The sequence below is a fragment of the Anoplopoma fimbria genome, chromosome 3 (genome assembly GCF_027596085.1).
Source record: "Anoplopoma fimbria isolate UVic2021 breed Golden Eagle Sablefish chromosome 3, Afim_UVic_2022, whole genome shotgun sequence".
NCBI classification, from domain to species: domain Eukaryota; kingdom Metazoa; phylum Chordata; class Actinopteri; order Perciformes; family Anoplopomatidae; genus Anoplopoma; species Anoplopoma fimbria.
The window spans coordinates 26,420,397-26,439,759 of NC_072451.1; the positions used below are offsets into that span (position 1 = coordinate 26,420,397).

At 40.1% G+C, this 19,363-nt stretch overlaps 1 protein-coding gene across 1 annotated transcript in view; it reads right to left on the reverse strand.

The window, feature by feature from the left end:
- The window catches only part of LOC129089362 (collectin-12-like), a 43,556-nt gene that overhangs the window by 13,391 nt on the left and 10,802 nt on the right, over positions 1–19,363 (reverse strand). Inside the window, exons 3-10 of the mRNA XM_054596774.1 lie at positions 8,948–9,070; positions 6,276–6,362; positions 5,062–6,105; positions 4,131–4,736; positions 3,866–4,008; positions 3,633–3,742; positions 3,286–3,432; positions 2,569–2,647 (exon numbers count right to left, since the gene is read on the reverse strand). Of these exons, the coding sequence (XP_054452749.1) occupies positions 2,569–2,647; positions 3,286–3,432; positions 3,633–3,742; positions 3,866–4,008; positions 4,131–4,736; positions 5,062–6,105; positions 6,276–6,362; positions 8,948–9,070 (2,339 nt within the window). The remainder of the gene's footprint in view (positions 1–2,568; positions 2,648–3,285; positions 3,433–3,632; positions 3,743–3,865; positions 4,009–4,130; positions 4,737–5,061; positions 6,106–6,275; positions 6,363–8,947; positions 9,071–19,363) is intronic.

Genomic DNA, 19,363 nt, shown 5'->3' on the forward strand with positions numbered 1-19,363 from the left:
CAAGCCAGCAAAACAGTGCAATAGAAAAAACATTAGAACAATCATTTGGATAAAACTAAACTAAGAAACAAAATGAAATAACGAATCAAATAAACTAACAAAATAAATAAAATCAAGTGAAATATGTAAACATAAAATAGTAAACGAATATAAGATAAAATACTAAAACCAAATTAAAACGAAACATTAAAACGACGACATCACATAAAAGCCATTCTGTAAAAATGTGTTTTAAGAAGTGATTTAAACGAGATTACTGATTCTGAAGCCTTATCTCCTCCGGCAGGTCGTTCCAAAGCCGAGGGGCCCTTATGGCGAAAGCACGGTCGCCTTTGGTTTATAGTCTCGACTTTGGAACAGCCAGAAGGGCCCCACCTGAGGATCTAAGGCTGCGAGCTGGCTCATACGGGGTCAACATTTCTCCTATGTATGTCGGGGCCGGACCCAAACGTGCTTTAAAAGTGATCAGCAAAATCTTAAAATCAATTCTAAAACGAACAGGGAGCCAGTGAAGAGAAGCCAGGATTGGGGTGATGTGATGTCGTCTGTTACAACCAGTAAGAAGCCTCGCTGCTGAGTTCTGAACCATTTGGAGGCGAGAGAGTGACTTGTGGTTAAATGTTCCCTTCAAGTTTATTATTCTCCCCTCAGTTAAACCTCAATAACATAACAACTAATATATGTGTGTGAGTATATGCTTTCCGCCTGGTATGAGGTAGGTCATTTTTAAAAATAATTTATCAGTCAATACCAGGGAAATACTCAATGCATTTTGATAAGTATCAGGGTAAATAAGTCACTGATTTAAAGAAAAATTAAATATTCCAGAGGAGTTCCACTTCTAAATGATCACACAGAATGTATTGTACTGTACATTTATTTTGGGTTTGTTCTAACATAGAAGTCCTGGACTCTCTTTCTGTGTAGGCACATTTACTTTACTTTACTTGAAAGTACAATTCAGAAGCAAATATATTGTACTTTTTACTACATTTATTTTTAAATATATTCAACAATGAACTATTATATGTATTATTATAGGTAAAACTCTATTGATCCCCGAAAGGAAATTGACAAGCTACCCACTAGTACATCAAGTAGACTAATTAAAATGAACTAAACCATTACCAGCTGCAAATATTAAGTGATCTTTACATGTAAATCCGAATATATATTAGTATATTTTGATGCAAATACTTTTGTTTCGTTTTTACTTAAGTAAAATATCTGAATACTTCTTCCACCACTGATTAATATCTCTATGTTTATGCACTGCTATTCACTAACTTTCACAAATCTAAAGATTGAATCTTGTTAATTATATTAACAATACACAATATACATATATTTTTTATCTAAAAGATCTAATCCGAAAGTTAAGGCAGTAACAATGACTATATATCTTGGTGTTTGAAATATTTGAAACTGCACTGCCATTTTTAATCTTGTTCTGACATATAATTCCCCTACGTCTGATTGTTATACATTGGTTTATTTAAAAAATACATATATTATAAAAAGCTACAAATAAATAAAAGGATGCAGATGTGCATAAGTCTAATATAAGTAATGTATCACTTAGGAGTTGCCTGTCTTACAGACATTTATTAAACAAATAAATGGCTTTTTGTGACCTATCATCTAAATGCATTTATTACCGTATTTCATAGGACAAAAATCACTGACTCCACACAGTTTATTTACCATTTTATTGTGATCCATAGGAACTTAAGTAATTTAATTAAGACATATTGGGCCTTGAGCAGATTACAAAATGCTACTCAGTCCTTAAGCATTATATGAATTGGAAAAGGTCGATCATACAACAATAACAACTGATTATGCAAATTATAAACATGTAACATATTTCACATATTGTATTTGGCATAATGACTAAATCAGCATATGATGGCTACATTACAAAACAATGTACATATTGTTAATATGTGCTTCACTGTATACAAATCATACTGGCAGACCAAAGTCGAAGAAATACTGTCCTTCATAAAACAGCAGCACTGCTCACACTGAGCATCTATTCTCAAAAAGAAAGATTTGTAGAAAGGTGAAATTTAATTTCTTTACTTCTATTTATAAGCTGAGTTTGCAGTCATTTGCTGATGGTGAGTGATTCCTCATCATCTCCCGGGAGCTTATCTCTAATCACAGTTGTGAAGTATTTTACAGTATAAAAATAGTTCCACTTTATTAAAAACTTAATCCTCTGATTTTGAAACACTAAAGAATGAGAAGGTAGCCAAGAAATACAACAATATGAAATTCAATCCCAACCAACAATGTATCTTTTGTGAAATATTATTTACAGATACACCTGTACAACGGCGGCTGACTTAGTGGAGCCTAAATGAATGTTTCCTTCAGTACAAATACCAAATCAATACAATGGTGCTCTGGGTCCGTGCATGTCTTTTGCAGCATACTGGTAAAGTGCCTTTAAGACAAAGACCAGTCCAAGTCTCAGTGATGCTTGACTGAGCTGGGATTATCAGAGTCTTCTAGTCATCTAGAGCTCCTCCTCATGTCCTTCATTATCTTCGCATCTTCCACCTCAACTTCAGCCTCTTCACCGTTCTCCCATGGACAGCTCACACTGTCTTCGATGGATGCTATAAAACTGGAACTTCCACTGTGAAGAGAACACATGGTACATTTGAACATCTTTATGATGTGCTTACAGGCTGATATATTAATAGTCATAGCAACAGCAATAACTAAATATGGTATTTCGCAAACCTATCATAATGATGAAGTACACACAAGTATAAATGTTGCCCCATAGAATCATGCAGACAAACTTCAGGCCGAATCATGGAAAGTTTCATCATTTACATTTCCTGGGCAACAGAGTAAACTCTTCTGATGAGGACAATGCAATATGGTCAAAAGCTCCAGACCTTTAGCTAGGATTGGTTTTTTTCACCGGACTATGTGTGGTTTATTTCCAGTAAATCCCATTTAAAAATCTGATCCCTGGTGATCAGAAATGCCAGCACTCACTTGTCATGCAGTGTTTCTCAAATGTACCCCTGGAGATACTTTGGAGAACTACAGTTTCAGTAATATTTGCTAAGAACTACAGCACTCAGCTAGAGTACCACAGAGTACTGAGAGTCAAACTAACACATTGTTGATAGTTGTCTTTAGATGGGATTTGTGGGAAGTAGGACAAATTTAGAATATGGCCACCGCTATACTTTAAAACATATTTATGCACAAATACACAGAAATAGGATAATTCAAAAAGGTCTTATATAAAGAAGGTACTGACAGTCAGAGGCACGTTCACAGATGAAACCGATGCGGTCAGTGCAGTAGAAATCGTTCCAGTTGGCGTTATGGATGAGGCCAGCACAGTCCTCGCCATCTTCGTGGCCATGGGTCCAGTTATCGGGCTGGCCAGGCTTCCACTTCCTGAGAGGAACAACATGAACAGAATGTATTAAAGCTGAATCATCATACAAGGTGTTCGTTAGTTACATTCATAGAGGCATGCTGTTTTGGAACAGAATGAAGCCAGGAATCAAGTCAGAAATCTCTAAAACACATTAATTCTATCTGCTTAATAACAGATTTATAATTATTTTTTAAACCAATTTTGTAGGTTTACTCACTTGAAAACAGGTAAAGTTCCATCCACCCATTTCCAGACATTTTCCTCCTCCCTGTCAGTAAGACCCAGCCAGAAATAGCCTTTTCCTGCAATTGCATCTCTCACGAATTGCTATGGATAGAGGAGCAAAAGATGTTTGAGAGGAAAATCAGTTCAGAAAAAAACTTAGGTTCATTTCATTCTTTAAAGTCACTGAATGTCTTAAAGTAACTGTCGGGGTTATTTCTCTTTTACCTGTTCGTCATTGTCGTTGATGATGAGCATCAGAGATGACATGTTAGCACAAAACTGGTGGGACTCGTCAAAGTTGAGCCTCTGAGGACCAGAGGAGAAGTAATAGCAGCTGGCTCCAAACTTTCTGAACTCGGCCGGGCAACCTGGAGTTAATTATTTACACAAATATTCCAAATTAAAAGTAAAAATCACACGTCAAATGTTAAATCTGAATCTGTTAAAACGTACTTAGAATGGGCCACCTCAATGTAATCATTTAACTCACCAGGCACTGGAGCAGGGGCGACAGGAGGCTGGATCTGCCGTGACACGGAGCCTTGTGGTTCCTCTGCTGGTTTGGGGGGTTGAGAGGGTTTGGGGAGTTGGGCTGGTTTTGGGGGTTGGGGTGGTTTGGGGGTTTCAAGGACCTTAACAGGCTGAGTGGGCTGAGGCGGCTTTAAAAGTGGAGGTGCTGGCGCAGGTATCCCTGGTAGCCCTGGAGGACCAGGAGGGCCGATGGGTCCAACTGGCCCACGAGGCCCATCGAGCCCTGCAGGTCCTGCTGCTCCTCCGGTCCCCTGTGGCCCTTGTATTCCTGGCAAACCTGACAGTCCATCCCTACCAGGAATCCCTGGAGCCCCAGGATCGCCTTTTTCACCGTTGTTTCCGGGTCGTCCTCCAGACCCTCTCGATCCTTTAGCCCCCGGGAGACCCCGAGCCCCGATAGGACCCTTTGGACCCGTCAAACCTTGTGGTCCAGCAGCACCTTTCTCTCCTTTAGGTCCCACCAACCCTAGCATCCCTTTGTCTCCCTTATCGCCCTTTTGTCCTGGCTGGCCCATGGCTCCCTGGGGACCCTTATCCCCCCTGAGGCCCCTTGGACCTGGTGGACCTTGTGTTTCAAAAAGAAGACATTGCATTTGTTTATTCTACTTTGCTATTTTTAGTTAAACATTATTTTTGCTGATAGTATTAGTGTACTAGAGACCGGACATTGGTGTTCTCCTGGACTTTCGTCGTTATGGTTCTTTATAGCAGTTTTTAAAAACAGGTGTAAACATTTTATTAAGAGGAAATGGAAGAAGGAGATATTTGTAAATGTATTTGTTATTTTAGTAGATTTGGAGAATATATAATAAATCACAATAAATCATCTTATCATTTGAAAATGTTTCACTATTTCCAGGATATGCACCAAGTACGTCCTGTATTCTTACCCTGCAGGATGGTGAAGTTGGTGATGAGCTGAGAGTGCTTGCTGTCCACCGTCTTCATCTCCTCCATCACCACTGAGAGGTTGCTGACCTCTTTGTCCAGCCTGGTCGCCAGTTCATCTTGCTGTGCTCGCAGCTCTTTGCTATCTGCCTGGGCCTCCGTCACACTCCCATTCAGCCCCAGTATCAGGTCTGAATGTCGTATCACCGTCTCAGCGCACGACCTCAGGCCGTTCAGGTCCGTGCTGATCGCACCCAGGAGCTGCGCGGCGAAGCTCACGTTTCCAGTCACACGGTCCATGTCGTCCTCATGTCTGTCTAGCCGTGATTCCATCTTATCAAACTTAGATGAGGTGGCGTTATCGTGGTCTCTCTGGTGGTCCATCAGCTCGTGCAGGCTCTGGCCATGCTCCTCGTTGAGAGCTGAGGTGTTCTGGATCTGGCTGGCTAGTGTGCTGAGCTGAGCCCCCAAGTCATCCAGAGCTTCTCCGTTGGAACGGGCCAGGGCCGAGTTATTGGCTGCCAAAACCTGGAGGTTCTGGACCTTTTCCTTCAGCCACTCTGTGTCGGCCCGGTTCTGTCTGGCCGTCTGCTGCAGACCCTGATAGTCATTTTTCAGTTTCTGCACCGCCTGGCCTGCGTCTTCCACCGTCTTCTGGAGCGTGCCGAGGACATTGCGCTGCTGGGATTGGGTGATGTTGAGCGCACTGATATTAACCTGGGTCTGGCTCTGAACTTTGACCTGGCCCTGTATATCTGACTGGAGCCGTGCAGTGTCTGTCTGGAGGTTGTCAATCATGCCACTGTAGGAGGCCAAGGTCTGGTTGACCCCACGCAATGAGGCCTCGTTGCCTTGCATAAAGCTCTGCAGGGAGACGTGGCCGTTCTGCATGTCATCTCCTGTGATCTGAAGCTCGTCCAGGATATCCCTGTTTCTGGTCGCCCTGAGGGCAATATCATTCAGTTGGTTCTGTAATGCCTCCAGATCTGACTTGAAGGTCTTGATGTCACTCGTGGCATTTACTGACTTCTCTCCTGTCTGATCATCTGAAAACGTGACACAGAAAAAAAATATTTTACTGTAAAGAAAACAAAAATCTGGTAAAATCTCAAAGTCAAAAAGCACCTTCTTGCATTTCTAATATTGTTCCCAGCTGTTGTTGGTTAAAAAAAATAAATCCATATTTGATAACTAATCTTAGGTTTATGAGACTTACCTAGTTTCTTTAAGTCTGTCTCCACAGCATTGATCTTGCCTCCATAATTCTGCATCCCCTCTGTGACATTGTCCATTCTCTGGACCACTGACGAAAGAGGAACGACGAGGTAGAAATACATATTTACAGTAGTTACGACAAACAGACAATCTTGTAATGATAGATGGCTAGATGGCTAGATGGCTAGATAGATAGATAGATAGATAGATAGATAGATAGATAGATAGATAGATAGATAGATAGATAGATAGATAGATAGATAGATAGATAGATAGATAGATAGATAGATACTTTTAAGATTAAGATTTAACATAAAACCGTATTATGTTACAACAGTATAAACAGCAGTTAATATCAGCTCACAATAATGCAGCAGTATTGACAATCCAATACATACGAATGTTTAATTTGTACTTTTACTTCTAAAGGAATTATATGGTTATGCTTCCTTTACTTCGTCAAAGCTTTTGAATACTTCTTCCTCCAGTTATACATAAATAGCCCACCTTAAAATGAAAAAGCAAAATTTGCTGAGCTAAACTGTTTGTGAGCAGCAGAGGGTGCTGCTATATTCATTTCTCTCCAGTTAACTGGAAACTCAAACAGTAATTTTGAAATGCATGATGTTGAACCACTTGAAGAGTTTTGTAACCTTGCAACTGTGTATCTGTTGATCACTACAAATCTACATTTAAGTACGTTCACAAATTCCGCTTCAAGAGAATAAACAATGTCAAACACATGATTAATACCAGACTAGAACACTAGAACACTGTCTCTGGTTCCACTTTCTCTGTCCATCTCACAACTGCAACCAGAGTCCATCTCCTGTCCTCCACCGTTTGTTTGTCTCTCTGTATGTGGGCGCCTAAAAACTGCACTGGGTAACATCCCTAGCTTTCACTGTTATCATTCCAGAAGTGACAAAAACACGAAACAATAACATGCACTTGGGACAAAAAAAGAAAACAAATGGACCCAGTTTTAAAGAGCTGTTGGTCTCTTTCTCTTTCCCTCATAAATGCGTGTTTCTTTCTCTTTTTCAGACAAATACTGTATTTGTTGCCCATCACATTCATTTAAGATTACTGCTTACGACCTGCCCCTGAAAACAGTGACGTATAACTAACCCCCAGTCCTGTATTGGAAAAGCATTATTGAGTTATACAAGGTTGCTATTTTGAGTAAGGCTTATTGGCTGCCTATTGTGAATTTATGAGCCATACTTAGGCAGTTACCCATCATGAGGCCCGAGCAGATTAATGCTGATCAATGCTGCAAGAGCGCAAACTCAGCGACGCAGCAGCGAAGATGTTGATTGGTGCAGAAAGCTGTATTTACATTTGCTGGTTAACTAGTGCATGTGCTGAAGGGAAACAACACAACACACAGAAACCAGCCTTCACTGGTTTTCTTGCAAACTATTTTGGACACTTGTAGCCATTTGTGAGACAACAAATTGCTACCAAGCCATAAAATCTCTTCTGGGTTGTTAAGCCAGGGCAGTCGCTGCGTGGTCATCTGGTAGACATTAGACCAAACTCACATGGGCTTCATGCAAACAACGCTGGAAACCCTAAACAATCCTGACAGCACTTACAGGGCAAATTCAGATTAAGATCTTAATTTGTAGAGCATATTTTGATGAAAATCATTCCTCACTGGATGAATGCATCGTGTTGTCTGTCCAGGTCAGGGCGCCTGTGGAACAGGTAGGGCTTGGATTTTTGAGGTTCTCTATGATAGATTGGGGCCACAAATGTGTGAGACTGAATAATACACAAAGTGCATTCCATTTGATGGCGCCTGAGATATCTTGAATTCCTTTCTGTTTTTCTTCAATATAATTTCCCTGTTCAAATAGGGAGAAACATCAAAGATGGTTTGCAGTAAGGACGGTGTTGCACAACAATTGTGTTTGAAATCTGGAGCTCTGGCCAATCTCCGAAAGATATCAATTCAGTTGGACGTAAACAATGTGGTCTGTCAAAGGAGTCTCTTCAAGTGGTAAATCTAAGGCTGGACTCACTGACTTTCGTTTTCCATTCTGTGGAGGTTATACAACCCCTAGGACAAAGATAGAGAAAGTCTGCACATGGGGGGCAGGGGATGGGGAAGTAAAGGGAAAATCTGCTAAAAGTATATATATTTACATTGAGATAATTCATGAACTGTATATTTTCATTGGGAAATTGTCTACAAACATCTCTCTCTCTCTGCTGAAATAAGAATAGCAGGACTCGGATTGATAATTTTCAGAGGTGGCCCTGAAGCTATTTTTTAGAGGAGACTAATGGTCGTCAACCTTGCTGGCAACTCTTGAGGCTGTAGGCCTGATTGAGGCAAGTTATGCCTTGAGCTAAAACAACAGAAGATTGGTATAAAGCAAGATACCTTATCCCTCATCGATGTCTTAATTGTGCACAATTTATCATTCTCTGACTTAAAAAGAACCTTTGGATCGTAGTGGGTTTTAAAGAAATGGAATTGTGAAGGTGAATCTAGAGACTGTGACTCTCAAACCTACTTTTATTGTTTTCTTATTTTTCTGTGTTAAATGTAAGAATGTAGTCGGATTTGTGTCATGTGACCACAGCATCAAAATCAGCACCGTAGGGTTGTGTGTTGTAGCACAAACATGAAAAACAGATTTCTGTTTAGTTTTGACTTACCTTTGTATCCGAGTACGGCTACCGCTATGGTGAGCAGGGCACAGAGCACATAGAGCAGGGCAATAGCCGCCCTCAGTGCCCAGTCATTTTTACATTTGGTGCACTCCGTACCCTCCTGGATTCCTGCAACATACAACAAAATTTGAGTCACAAAACGGTGAACAGTATTCAGTAGGAGTAAGCAGTAGTAATTCAAATGTTGTGCAGCAGGGAGTTAACAAAAACAAACCAAAAGGTTTTCATTTGAAAATGGGATATTGTTTTTCATTTCATAACTAAGTTTAGTACTGCGTGTCTAAAGTGGGACACACTGTGCCTTTCTTCAGCCAAGTATCTATTGAAAACATTTGCCCTCATGAATGAATGACTCAATATGAAACTTCAAAAATACTGCACATGTGTTCACCATAAGACAGAGACAAAACAGTATCGTTCCACTTTCTGTGTCATTCCTCATTGCCATCCGACGTAAAACCACAGTTCACTGAACTCCTTGGGCATTCATGTCACAATTGTTCACTAGTCTTAACCCTATGTCCTGAAAACAACTAACGCCATGTGATACAATGCTAAACATTATACTTTAGGCAGGATGTTTTTACTTGACTTCATTAGAACTGACCATGTAGCCTCTGGCAAGCAGTGTGAGAGGGCAGCTGGTGCTTCACAACAGGCAATAAGGACATTTTTGAAGACGAAACAATAGTTTAAATCTGATTATAGAGGAAGAGAGAATTTCTGGAAACATGTAACACATTATCAGACAAGAAGGTTGTGAAATAAATAGCCTGGACAAAAAAAAAAAAGGTTTAAAATACACTTTTATTGTCGTAATGTGAAACTTGTCTTAAACGGACAGTATGTAGGATTTCGTTTGATTACAACCTTTCTGATCACTTGGCTGCTTGTTCACTAGTTTGCATTGCTTTCAAATTCAAAACATGCCCCTTGGCATTTTGGGCAAGTCAATTTTTTCCAATGCGGGAAGCTACAAAAATTCTCCAGCGGATATCTTCATGTGACTTCAGAGAATCAGAGGCCTGTGTCTGTCCCTTTAAGTCATGTCCGCCGTGATGGGACTGAATGTGTAGCCACAAGAGGCTCCATCCTTCCCAGTCAGGGGTGGGCCCCGGACCACCAGAGGGGTACTGGGGGGGTTTGGCCTCTCGGCCTTGGACCTAAACATCTGTGCAAACATCACGTCTGACCACCTCAAAGGGGCCCAGCTTTGGACCCAGACGTGGATCTGCAGGCCCCTGTTGTCCTTATGTTTGCTGAGAGCCTCCTGTTGAGAGCCAGTGCGGAGAGCTCCATCAGAGAACATGCTGCTTAAAGGACAACAACCCACCATGTAAACAAGCAGTCCGCAGGTTCTGGGTCAAGAGCAAAGCAGGGGTGGCATTTCTGTGTTCATTAGAGTTTGAACATGGTGGAAGTATCATATGTGTGTCTCTCTTGCTTTAAGGGTCACTGAATTTCAGTCAAAACCCTTTCAGCCAGACTGTTGACATTCTACATGCTTCAATAATTAACTTTTCTACAAACCTCCCACTACTAACATAAAACAACAGATTCTTCTCGGTACAATGCCCTCACATAACGTTATTATTACACTGTACGTAAGATTGTTTTAAAAAACACAGAGCATGAATCTTAAAAGCATGAACTTGACATGACCTTTTCTTAAGAATAATAAAGACAAAATCTCTGGTTCTGCTGGATCAATTTTGAAAACTTTTCATTGTAAATCTTATATTGTTTAAGGACTGCAATACAGAAAAGATTTATAAGGTGCATACATGGGGGAGACTTTACAATCAGTGTGCTTACATACTGTTCCATATTGAGGGGGCAGCAATGCAAAACGCTCCACCTTTGGACACTGACTTGGAACATGAAGGTTCAAGCTAACTGGTCATCATGGGAAAAAATTGTGTATGATGTTAAATAATCAAAAGATGAAAGAGCATTAACTGTCAGGACTTTAACTTTAAAGTTTCTAGAATAAACAACATCACATACTGTGGTGTAGAACCTGGCAGGGACAGGTTTTAAACCCAGACAGCAATGATGCTTCCACTGAACTAACATGGAAACTCATTCTGGGCAGAGCAGCCAGAAGCTCTATCCAGGGTCGCATTTTCCCACTGAAGTGTTTTCTGAAAAGTGGCACACAGTAATGATGTAAATAAGTAGCTGCACTATTCTGTTACACAGAATCCAGAAAGAAAACAAAACTACTGGGGTTCTATATTCATACTAGATGTGGAACAAGTAGTTCTTTGATGGCTTGCTTTGTCATAATTACATCCACAGAGAATTTTAAGGTATGTTAATGTAATAATCATGGTAAACTTTGGTAAACATTTCCGAGACTGACTACTGTCTACATGCACGCTACATAAAAGTCTTGGACACTCAAAAGCATCAATGCAACCTTTTCAAAGCAAATTCCAAAGGTCATGAACATTTTGATAGAAGCAAAATCTTCTTTACGTGTTCTGCTTACTCAGCTTTGTGTGACAAACCCCCATGATGTACCTCCCTAGCGTGCCATGTTTCATATCCAAAGGGCCACTGAGACTTCTTGCTGTCTGCTCATAAACTACCACAGTACATAAACATGCTGACACATACACGTCATGAGCTGACTGAAAACACGTTGTTTAGCTAAACGGCCCAGCGCAGAACAACGGGGGGGGGGGGCCTTAGTCTGTCAAGAGTTAAGACGCTGGACGGCAGCCAGGACGTCCCAATTAACAAACTGGAATTCAGCCAGATTATCCCCAAGACATACATAAATGCCACAAAAGCATAGAAAGAGCAGAGGTAACATGGAGAATACTGTACCTAACATATCATAGCTGTCAAGTGAGAACCATGTAGATCCAGCTTTGGCCTGTTTTTTGTATTTACATAATAATTTATGGGCTGAACTTTTGGACCAAGGCAAAACAAATATCATTAAGCATTTATTGTATAACTACTTATCAGCCTTTCAATAAAGGGATGATATTGTCCATTGGAAATTTCTCAACAACTGAATAGATTACCATCTAATTAGCTAAAGACTTTTACTCTAGCGCCAACAGCAGGTTATTTTCAATTATCCAATAAAACATCCAAACATCTATGAGATGGATTATCAGGACATTTGGTACCAACATTCATGTACAACAAGGCCATCATCAGGTCAAGACTTTAATTCATCAAATACTTTGCTTTATGACCAAATAAACACAATACCTAAACATGTGAAAATAAGCATTGTCATTGTGAGCATGTTATCATGCTGATATAAGTATTTAATTCAAAGGACCATTGTGGTGAAGTACACTCTAACAGGGACTCAGTAGTTCTGATAAAATATAACAAAGACACTATTTTGAAGCAACAGAAACCAACATATTTATTTCTGGAGCATCTCCTGAAATGTATCTGGGGCGGCTGTGGCGTAGTGGAGAGTAAGGTAGTTCTCCAATCAGAGGGTCGGTGGTTCGATACCCGGCTTCGGCAGTCGATGTGTCCTTGGGCAAGACACTTAACCCCAAGTTGCTCCTGAAGGCCATCGGTGTGGACTGGATGATGAATGTTAGTTAGAGTCTGATGGTGGCACCTTGATGGTAGCCTGTCATCAGTGTGTGAATGGGTGAATGATATGTAACATACTACTGACTGTAAGTCGCTTTGGAGAAAAGCGTCTGCTAAATGACTGTAATGTAATGTAAATGTAATGCATCTGACCACCGTGAGAGTTGCTCAAAAAGCTCATACTAAGAATAAGTTATGGTCAGTTGAAGTTCAGCTTTGTCAATGTTATTTAGCTCACTGTTGAGAAACTGAAGAACAGAGGCAAAGAAAGAGCGACGAGAAAAGAGGCTGAGAGAGAGAGAGAGATGGGGGCAGTCCTGAGTGGTGTCTGTAAAACAGCTGTATTTCATTTGGACTCTGAGTCAGTCAAAAAAAAAAAATCTCAACACTTATTCCCTTATTCCATGTACCTGTTATGAGACTTGCTTGCATGCCCAGTTCACTGCTGGCTGGCAATGGAAACTTCCATGGCAACACAAAGAAAGCCTGTACAGACTGGAGCCTTTTTGTGTGAAGACTCTTTGTGCAGAGTGTTAATACTATGTTATATACAGTAACTGGGTGGCTACCACAGCCGGATGCCTCTCCATTCCACCTTGATGGAGTCTGGCAGATTACAGTGATGCCAAATGCTACACTTTCGACTCACATTTCCAAAGGGAACACACATATTTTACATATAAGTGGTTACGCTACGATGTGGTATTTGTCTACAAATGTACAAACTGTCAAAACTACAATTACATCTAATTGTTGCTCAAGTTACAGTTTGTAATTTCCACAATCAGCCTTACTGAAACAATTTGGTTCAAAAGTTGCCCCCAAAAACAAAATATACACAAGTAGACATATAAATGTATATGAAACAAACCACAGTGGATCACTGAGATTGAAATACAATTTTCAGAGACAAAATTATAATAATGTTTAGTTTCTTTCATTCCTGAGTTAATTTGCCTCATTACTCCAACCCACTTGAATGAAGACTTACAATAAATGTGTAATTCAGACATAATTTACTGCTGTCTTGACTAGGCATGGAGGCGCCCATTCAAAACATTTTCATGTAGACCTGACAGTATTCAATATTTCATATTTCATATTGAATACTCATGTGCCACAGCCGCCCCATTTGGGGCTGAGGTAGAGCGCTTGTCCCGTAACCACAAGGTTGGTGGTTCAAACCCCTCTACCGGCAACATGCCGAGGTGTCCTTGAGCAAGACACCTAACCCCAAGTTGCTCCCCGGGCGCTTCATTGCAGCCCACTGCTCCTCCGGGATGGTTAAATGCAGAGAAATAATTTCCCCATTGTGGGACTAATAAAGGCTTAATAATATGAGAAAAGCAAAAATAGGGGGAAGCGTAAACAAGACAAAGAGTCAATATCAAGCGGTTCTGTCTGGCTTTTTTTTAGCTATATGCTGACGTTTAATAGGCATGATGTTTACCATGTGCCCCATCTTAGTTTGGTGGGTTAGCATGCTAACATTTGATAGTTAACTTTTAGCAGTGCTCAGCACAAAGTAAGACTGGGGCTGATGAGAATGTCATTGGGTAAAGCAGTGAACAAAAGTGTTGGAGAAGCTGAAATTTTGGCCTGAAGGTGGCGGCCAATGAAAGTCATTGGGATTCATTGTGACCATAAATATTTTTCAAATGTTTCATGGCAACCCAATTAATAGTTGTTGAGATATTTCAGTCAGAATCAAAGTGGTGGACCATTGTTTAGCAGACATTGTTTAGTTTTCTTACTTCCTGTCCGCAGATGAGTCCATGTTCTAAACACTTAAATTTAGGTAAATAAAGTGACGCCATGGACTGATGGCCTTGTCTTTTGCAAAACACTGCAATATAAACAAATAAGACTGATGTAATCATAATTATTAATCTTGCCCAGTGCAGTTTGGGCTTGAAGAACTGGTACTTCTGACTTTCTTAGGACAATGCCCCTTCCGGCCCTTTTAGCTACCCCAGTATTAACAGTCGCCAACTGGAATGTTAACAAGTAAACAATCTCAAAAAGGGGAAGTTACCACTAAGACAAATTACTAGGACATAAGGGTCCTTGAATTGCTGACCTAGCGTGGGACATGTTTTTTTCCCACTCAATGCTAACAGGTTTATGACACTTTAAATCGGGCCCTAGTCCTCTAAAACATCTGGACCTTGTTACAATGGGGCCAAATCAAAGGACACATGCAAACATTTGATACATTATCCCCTCATGCCAAGCATCATAAGAATAAAGGGACGTGTTGTTTTTTTTTACTTTGCTTTCTGTGGGCTTTTTCAGGTGTTTTTATAAGAAACCTTCTCTGTGGTACTCATGATGAGTAAGGAGATCAGTGGTTTACAAGCGCCAGAGATATCTGTATGTTGGGTTGTTAAAGAATAATAACATATGGATGGCTGAATGTCTGAACAGGATGAGATGCCCTCATTACACATACTCACACATGCACACAAAACACACATTGCCTAAAGCTGACAAAGCTGAACAGTTACCTTTGAAGGCCTTGGCCATAGACTTTAACATAAACACCTTACTGGGATATGCAGCATAATATGGGCCGGCGTCTCTGGAAAACATCCTCTTCAGCATGTTATTATCCCTCTTGTACTATATGGCCTACTAAAAAAACATACTTAGGGACTGTACAGAAATAATTAAGACGGGGCCATTTGCCGAAGGGACAGAACGCAGGACTCTGGTGTGATGAGAGGAGGTGGTCTCTGTGTTTATATCCATGATGGTTGGTGCTCAAACATAGTCAAAATTGATGGACAATGTTTGCTTCTGTTTATATTCCTACAACTGCATTTTGTTTTGTATCCATGGGTTGCATAATGCATATAAATGATCCAGGAAACTTAACTTTTTGGGAGAGCAGGGGAAGATCTCAAACCCGATTTTATAATTAAATAGTTACACCACAATTGTTGCTTTCATTTTTTATATTTAATGCTGTGCTTTTGGAAAGAGCTGTCTGGAAGAAATATGTCCCAACATGGCCAGCTATGTGACTCAAGCATCGTGTCAATTTGAGAAACATTCGTATATCTGATCTCAAACATATTAGTCTGTAACTATGTAATTATCTGATACAATTCATATAAAGTATCTTCATTAAGTGGAATCCAGAGTGTTCCACTCATTTCTGCAGCTGTAATAACCATTAACTTAGCAGCTCTTTATCCAAAAATAGAGAGGCTGGAAAGAAGTGTAAAAAAATACTGGGGAGGGCCTTGCTTTTTACAAAATAATGAATAAGATTCAATCACCCTTCCCAACCCAATACTTTTCATAATGTCCCGTAATTTGTATATTCTTTATTTTGCTGAAAATTTCAGTATTTTTATCTGGTACAATTTGATTTCAGCTTTTAAAAGATTTTATATTTTTTACTTGATGACAAAAACCTTTGACGCAAAATCTCTTTAACATGTTTATATACTACTCAAGAGCCGCTGCAATCTTGCCTTTCACCACATGCTCTTTATGCCGTCTAAAAACTCTCAAAGATTACAGTTTCCCTGCAAAGTTTATATAACTGCAAGTCCCACAAGTACCCTGGCATGCTTGTAGACAGTTGAAAGTTTCATGGAAGTTGTGCAACAACAAGAGAGAAACATTTGAAAATAATGAAAAGTGGTATATCCGTTGACAGAAGCATGCAAAAGAATAAAAATGGCGTCACTCATTGGAATAGAGTTCACTGTTGAGGGAAAACTTATGGTGCATTTCTTGTTTGCTGAGCGGGCTGCTGTTTATCCGAGTGCTAAAAGACACACAAACTGCACAAACAGCCTAATTGGTAGGGAAAACAGTTAGGTGGCCTATAAAACAGGGATTCAGATCCAATGAAGCAGTGAACATGGAGCTGATTAGATCAGGTTTTGTCATCCCATCTGTGGTTAGTTAGAAGAAGACAGACTATGACAAATAGGTCCTATATCGTTAATTTTAAGCATGTGAGTGTTCCTCATAAACAAAGCTGCATGGGCCACTGTAACTTTGTGGGGCAGGGTTAGATTTGTGTCCCAGTCAGCAGTTTCCATCAATAACTAAAATCAAGGTTCACTGTGTATCTCACTGTGGATGATGAGATTTGGAGATAAATAGTTGGAGTCCCATCTGCTATAAAGTTTCAAGGATGTGAGTTTGTTCCCCGTCTAGCTGGCAAACAGAGAAGGTGTTGGTAGGCAGGATTTTTTTAATGTAATTGAATAATAATATTCCCAGGGAAAGCTGTGCAACTCAAATAGCACCTGCATCTACACTATTAAAAAGGAATGTTTTTAAAGCAGGCACATGCAAGAAGGTTCACTTGTGCAAACACACCTAGGACTTATTCATTCATGGTAAGCCATATTTCCTTCTCAGAAATTAAACTTCTCTCATCACTTGTCATTCTTAATAATGATTATGCATCTTGATGGTTTTATTAGATTACTTTTTATTTCATATAACTGTGCTGTAAAACTGAGCCTGAACCAGCAATGACTTGGAGGAAAATTTAATTAATATTGTGCTGAGAAGAGACTGATTGACATAAATATGCCGTGGTTCTACTAAACATGGTCTAGGCTACTCAGTCCAGCCTGATTATTAGTTATCACAAAGGTGAATACAAACCAACATTGTTGCAAAATCATTAAGTCTCTTTCTCTGAGAGGCTGATGGTTTGAAAATGAGCACACAATAAAAAAGCACTATATGCTAATTTTATGTATGTTAAGAACTCAACATTAAAAAAGTTTTTGCTACCATCTCCCATCAGGAGCATTACATTTCCAACTAAAATGAAGGACATTTACAGTAAGAGAATGCACTGCTTTAAAAACAGACTTTTAAATTACCATCGTTCACATCCATGAATTTAGAAAAAACATGGAAGCTATAAACTAACTTTATTGGCCTGAGAGGAGAACTAGAGACCCCCTGGCTCCTACTGCTCATGTTCCAGTGTTGGCATGTTGAAATGAGGTAATTTCCAGTAAAACAGGATCATGTGAACCTCAGAGAGAGAGAGAGAGAGAGAGAGAGAGAGAGAGAGAGAGAGAGAGAGAGAGAGAAGAGGGGGTTGATCCTCACTTTCACCATGTTAGTGACACCACATGAGCATCTATTCTCTAAGACTTATGACTTGTTAGAATGTGCAATACATGTTTTGCTGCCCTCACTATGCATCTAGGTAAACACTTGTGCAAAGGTTGCGACCATAAACCAGAGTTAGACCAAAGCTGCCTTCCAATGATAAGAAATGTGCTGTTCACTCACTGCGAGGTTGTAGGGTACAGATCGTAGTGCAGACACTCGCAGAGGCTAAGTGCAGCGCTGGTATACATCATCAAAGTTGTTATGTCATGTAATGCTGTCAACTCAGTGGTTTCGCTTTGAAAGGTCAGCAGCAAGTAAGGTCAAAGTTGATATAATTTAAAGCAATTTTGAGTTGGGCGCCACCACTCTCCACATGTCAACAATGGCACAGCGATACTTACAGTATCACCAGTGAAATATAAACTTTTATTATAGGAGGTACAACAAACAAAGGGCTACATAAAAATGTAATTGAGCAAAAGTAAAACATCAGGAATTAGCCCAACAGTAATCAACAGTTGGCTTTAAGCTAGTTACTAAGAATGTTCTATTAGCTCCAGACAGCTAGAATATGTATAATTAGCTTGGCTAGCAGTAATCTGATCACAGAAAAACTACATTAACAACACCACTGTAATAAAAGGAGTACCTACAGATAATGTTCCAACAGGACATTCGGCCAGTATTTGCTTGGTCACAGATCTGAGAAAAGGATCCTTGTAAAAACTGCAGTTAGCTTAAACCAATTAAAACTGCTATAAAACTGTGCCAGTGGGGGTTGCTATAGAAACTTAAATTAACTACTGGTGGGATAATGCTCATATATTCAGTTTTTTGGTTGGAAAACAAGCTTATCAATGTCAAAATCTCCCCAAAATGACTAATTATCTTGGGTCCAGCCTGTCATGTCAGCAATGGCTGATTATGTTTTGCTCAAGAACCAAACTCAATCCTTTAAAGCCCCTCTCCAAAGAGAGCTACATAGCTAACAGCGGGCTTTCCAAAGGCACAGTGAGTGATATTGCCTGCCAACACGTGAAATAGGATTATCATAAAAGTACACCAATGGGGCAAGCACTGGCTACTTAAATGACAAAACCCACATTGAATATAAAACTGTTTCTGTCACTGGTTTAAGTCAATTAGAGGGTTAGGAAAAGTGCACAAGAGGGTCTAGTAAAGCAAGAACTTACAGGATTTTGTATTTCTGGAATGAAACCTCCATGTGGCGATGTGCTGAGCCTCTGATCTCATCATTTCTCAAGAACTAATCTTCCCACAGCCAGGGAAAAACGTGCGGCACTCTGTTTGTGCACTGTTGATTATATAAGTGTGATCAATATCAAACAAATCTATAATTGTTACCATGATAGTCTAGCAAAAGATTTTATTTATAATGGCTCCCACAGTGAAGCCTCACAGAGAACTATCTGTGACTTGGAAGACATTTAAAAAGCATATGCAGTGATATCAATCCAACAGCCTGACACTTCCTAATCTCTGCCTCACCACAACAACATGAACACCAATAAACTGAGACATATTTTGTCACAGGGGGTAAGGATATACCATTACACATTCATGCGAACCCCAAACCGCTGCTAGGGTGCCAAGTTGAACCATCTGTGCAGTTGGGTTTTCGTGTGGTCACGCCTGCTGGGTGGCCCGCAGTGGAAGAACTTAAGATACTGAATCAGCAACAATGATCACCCGGCCTGATAA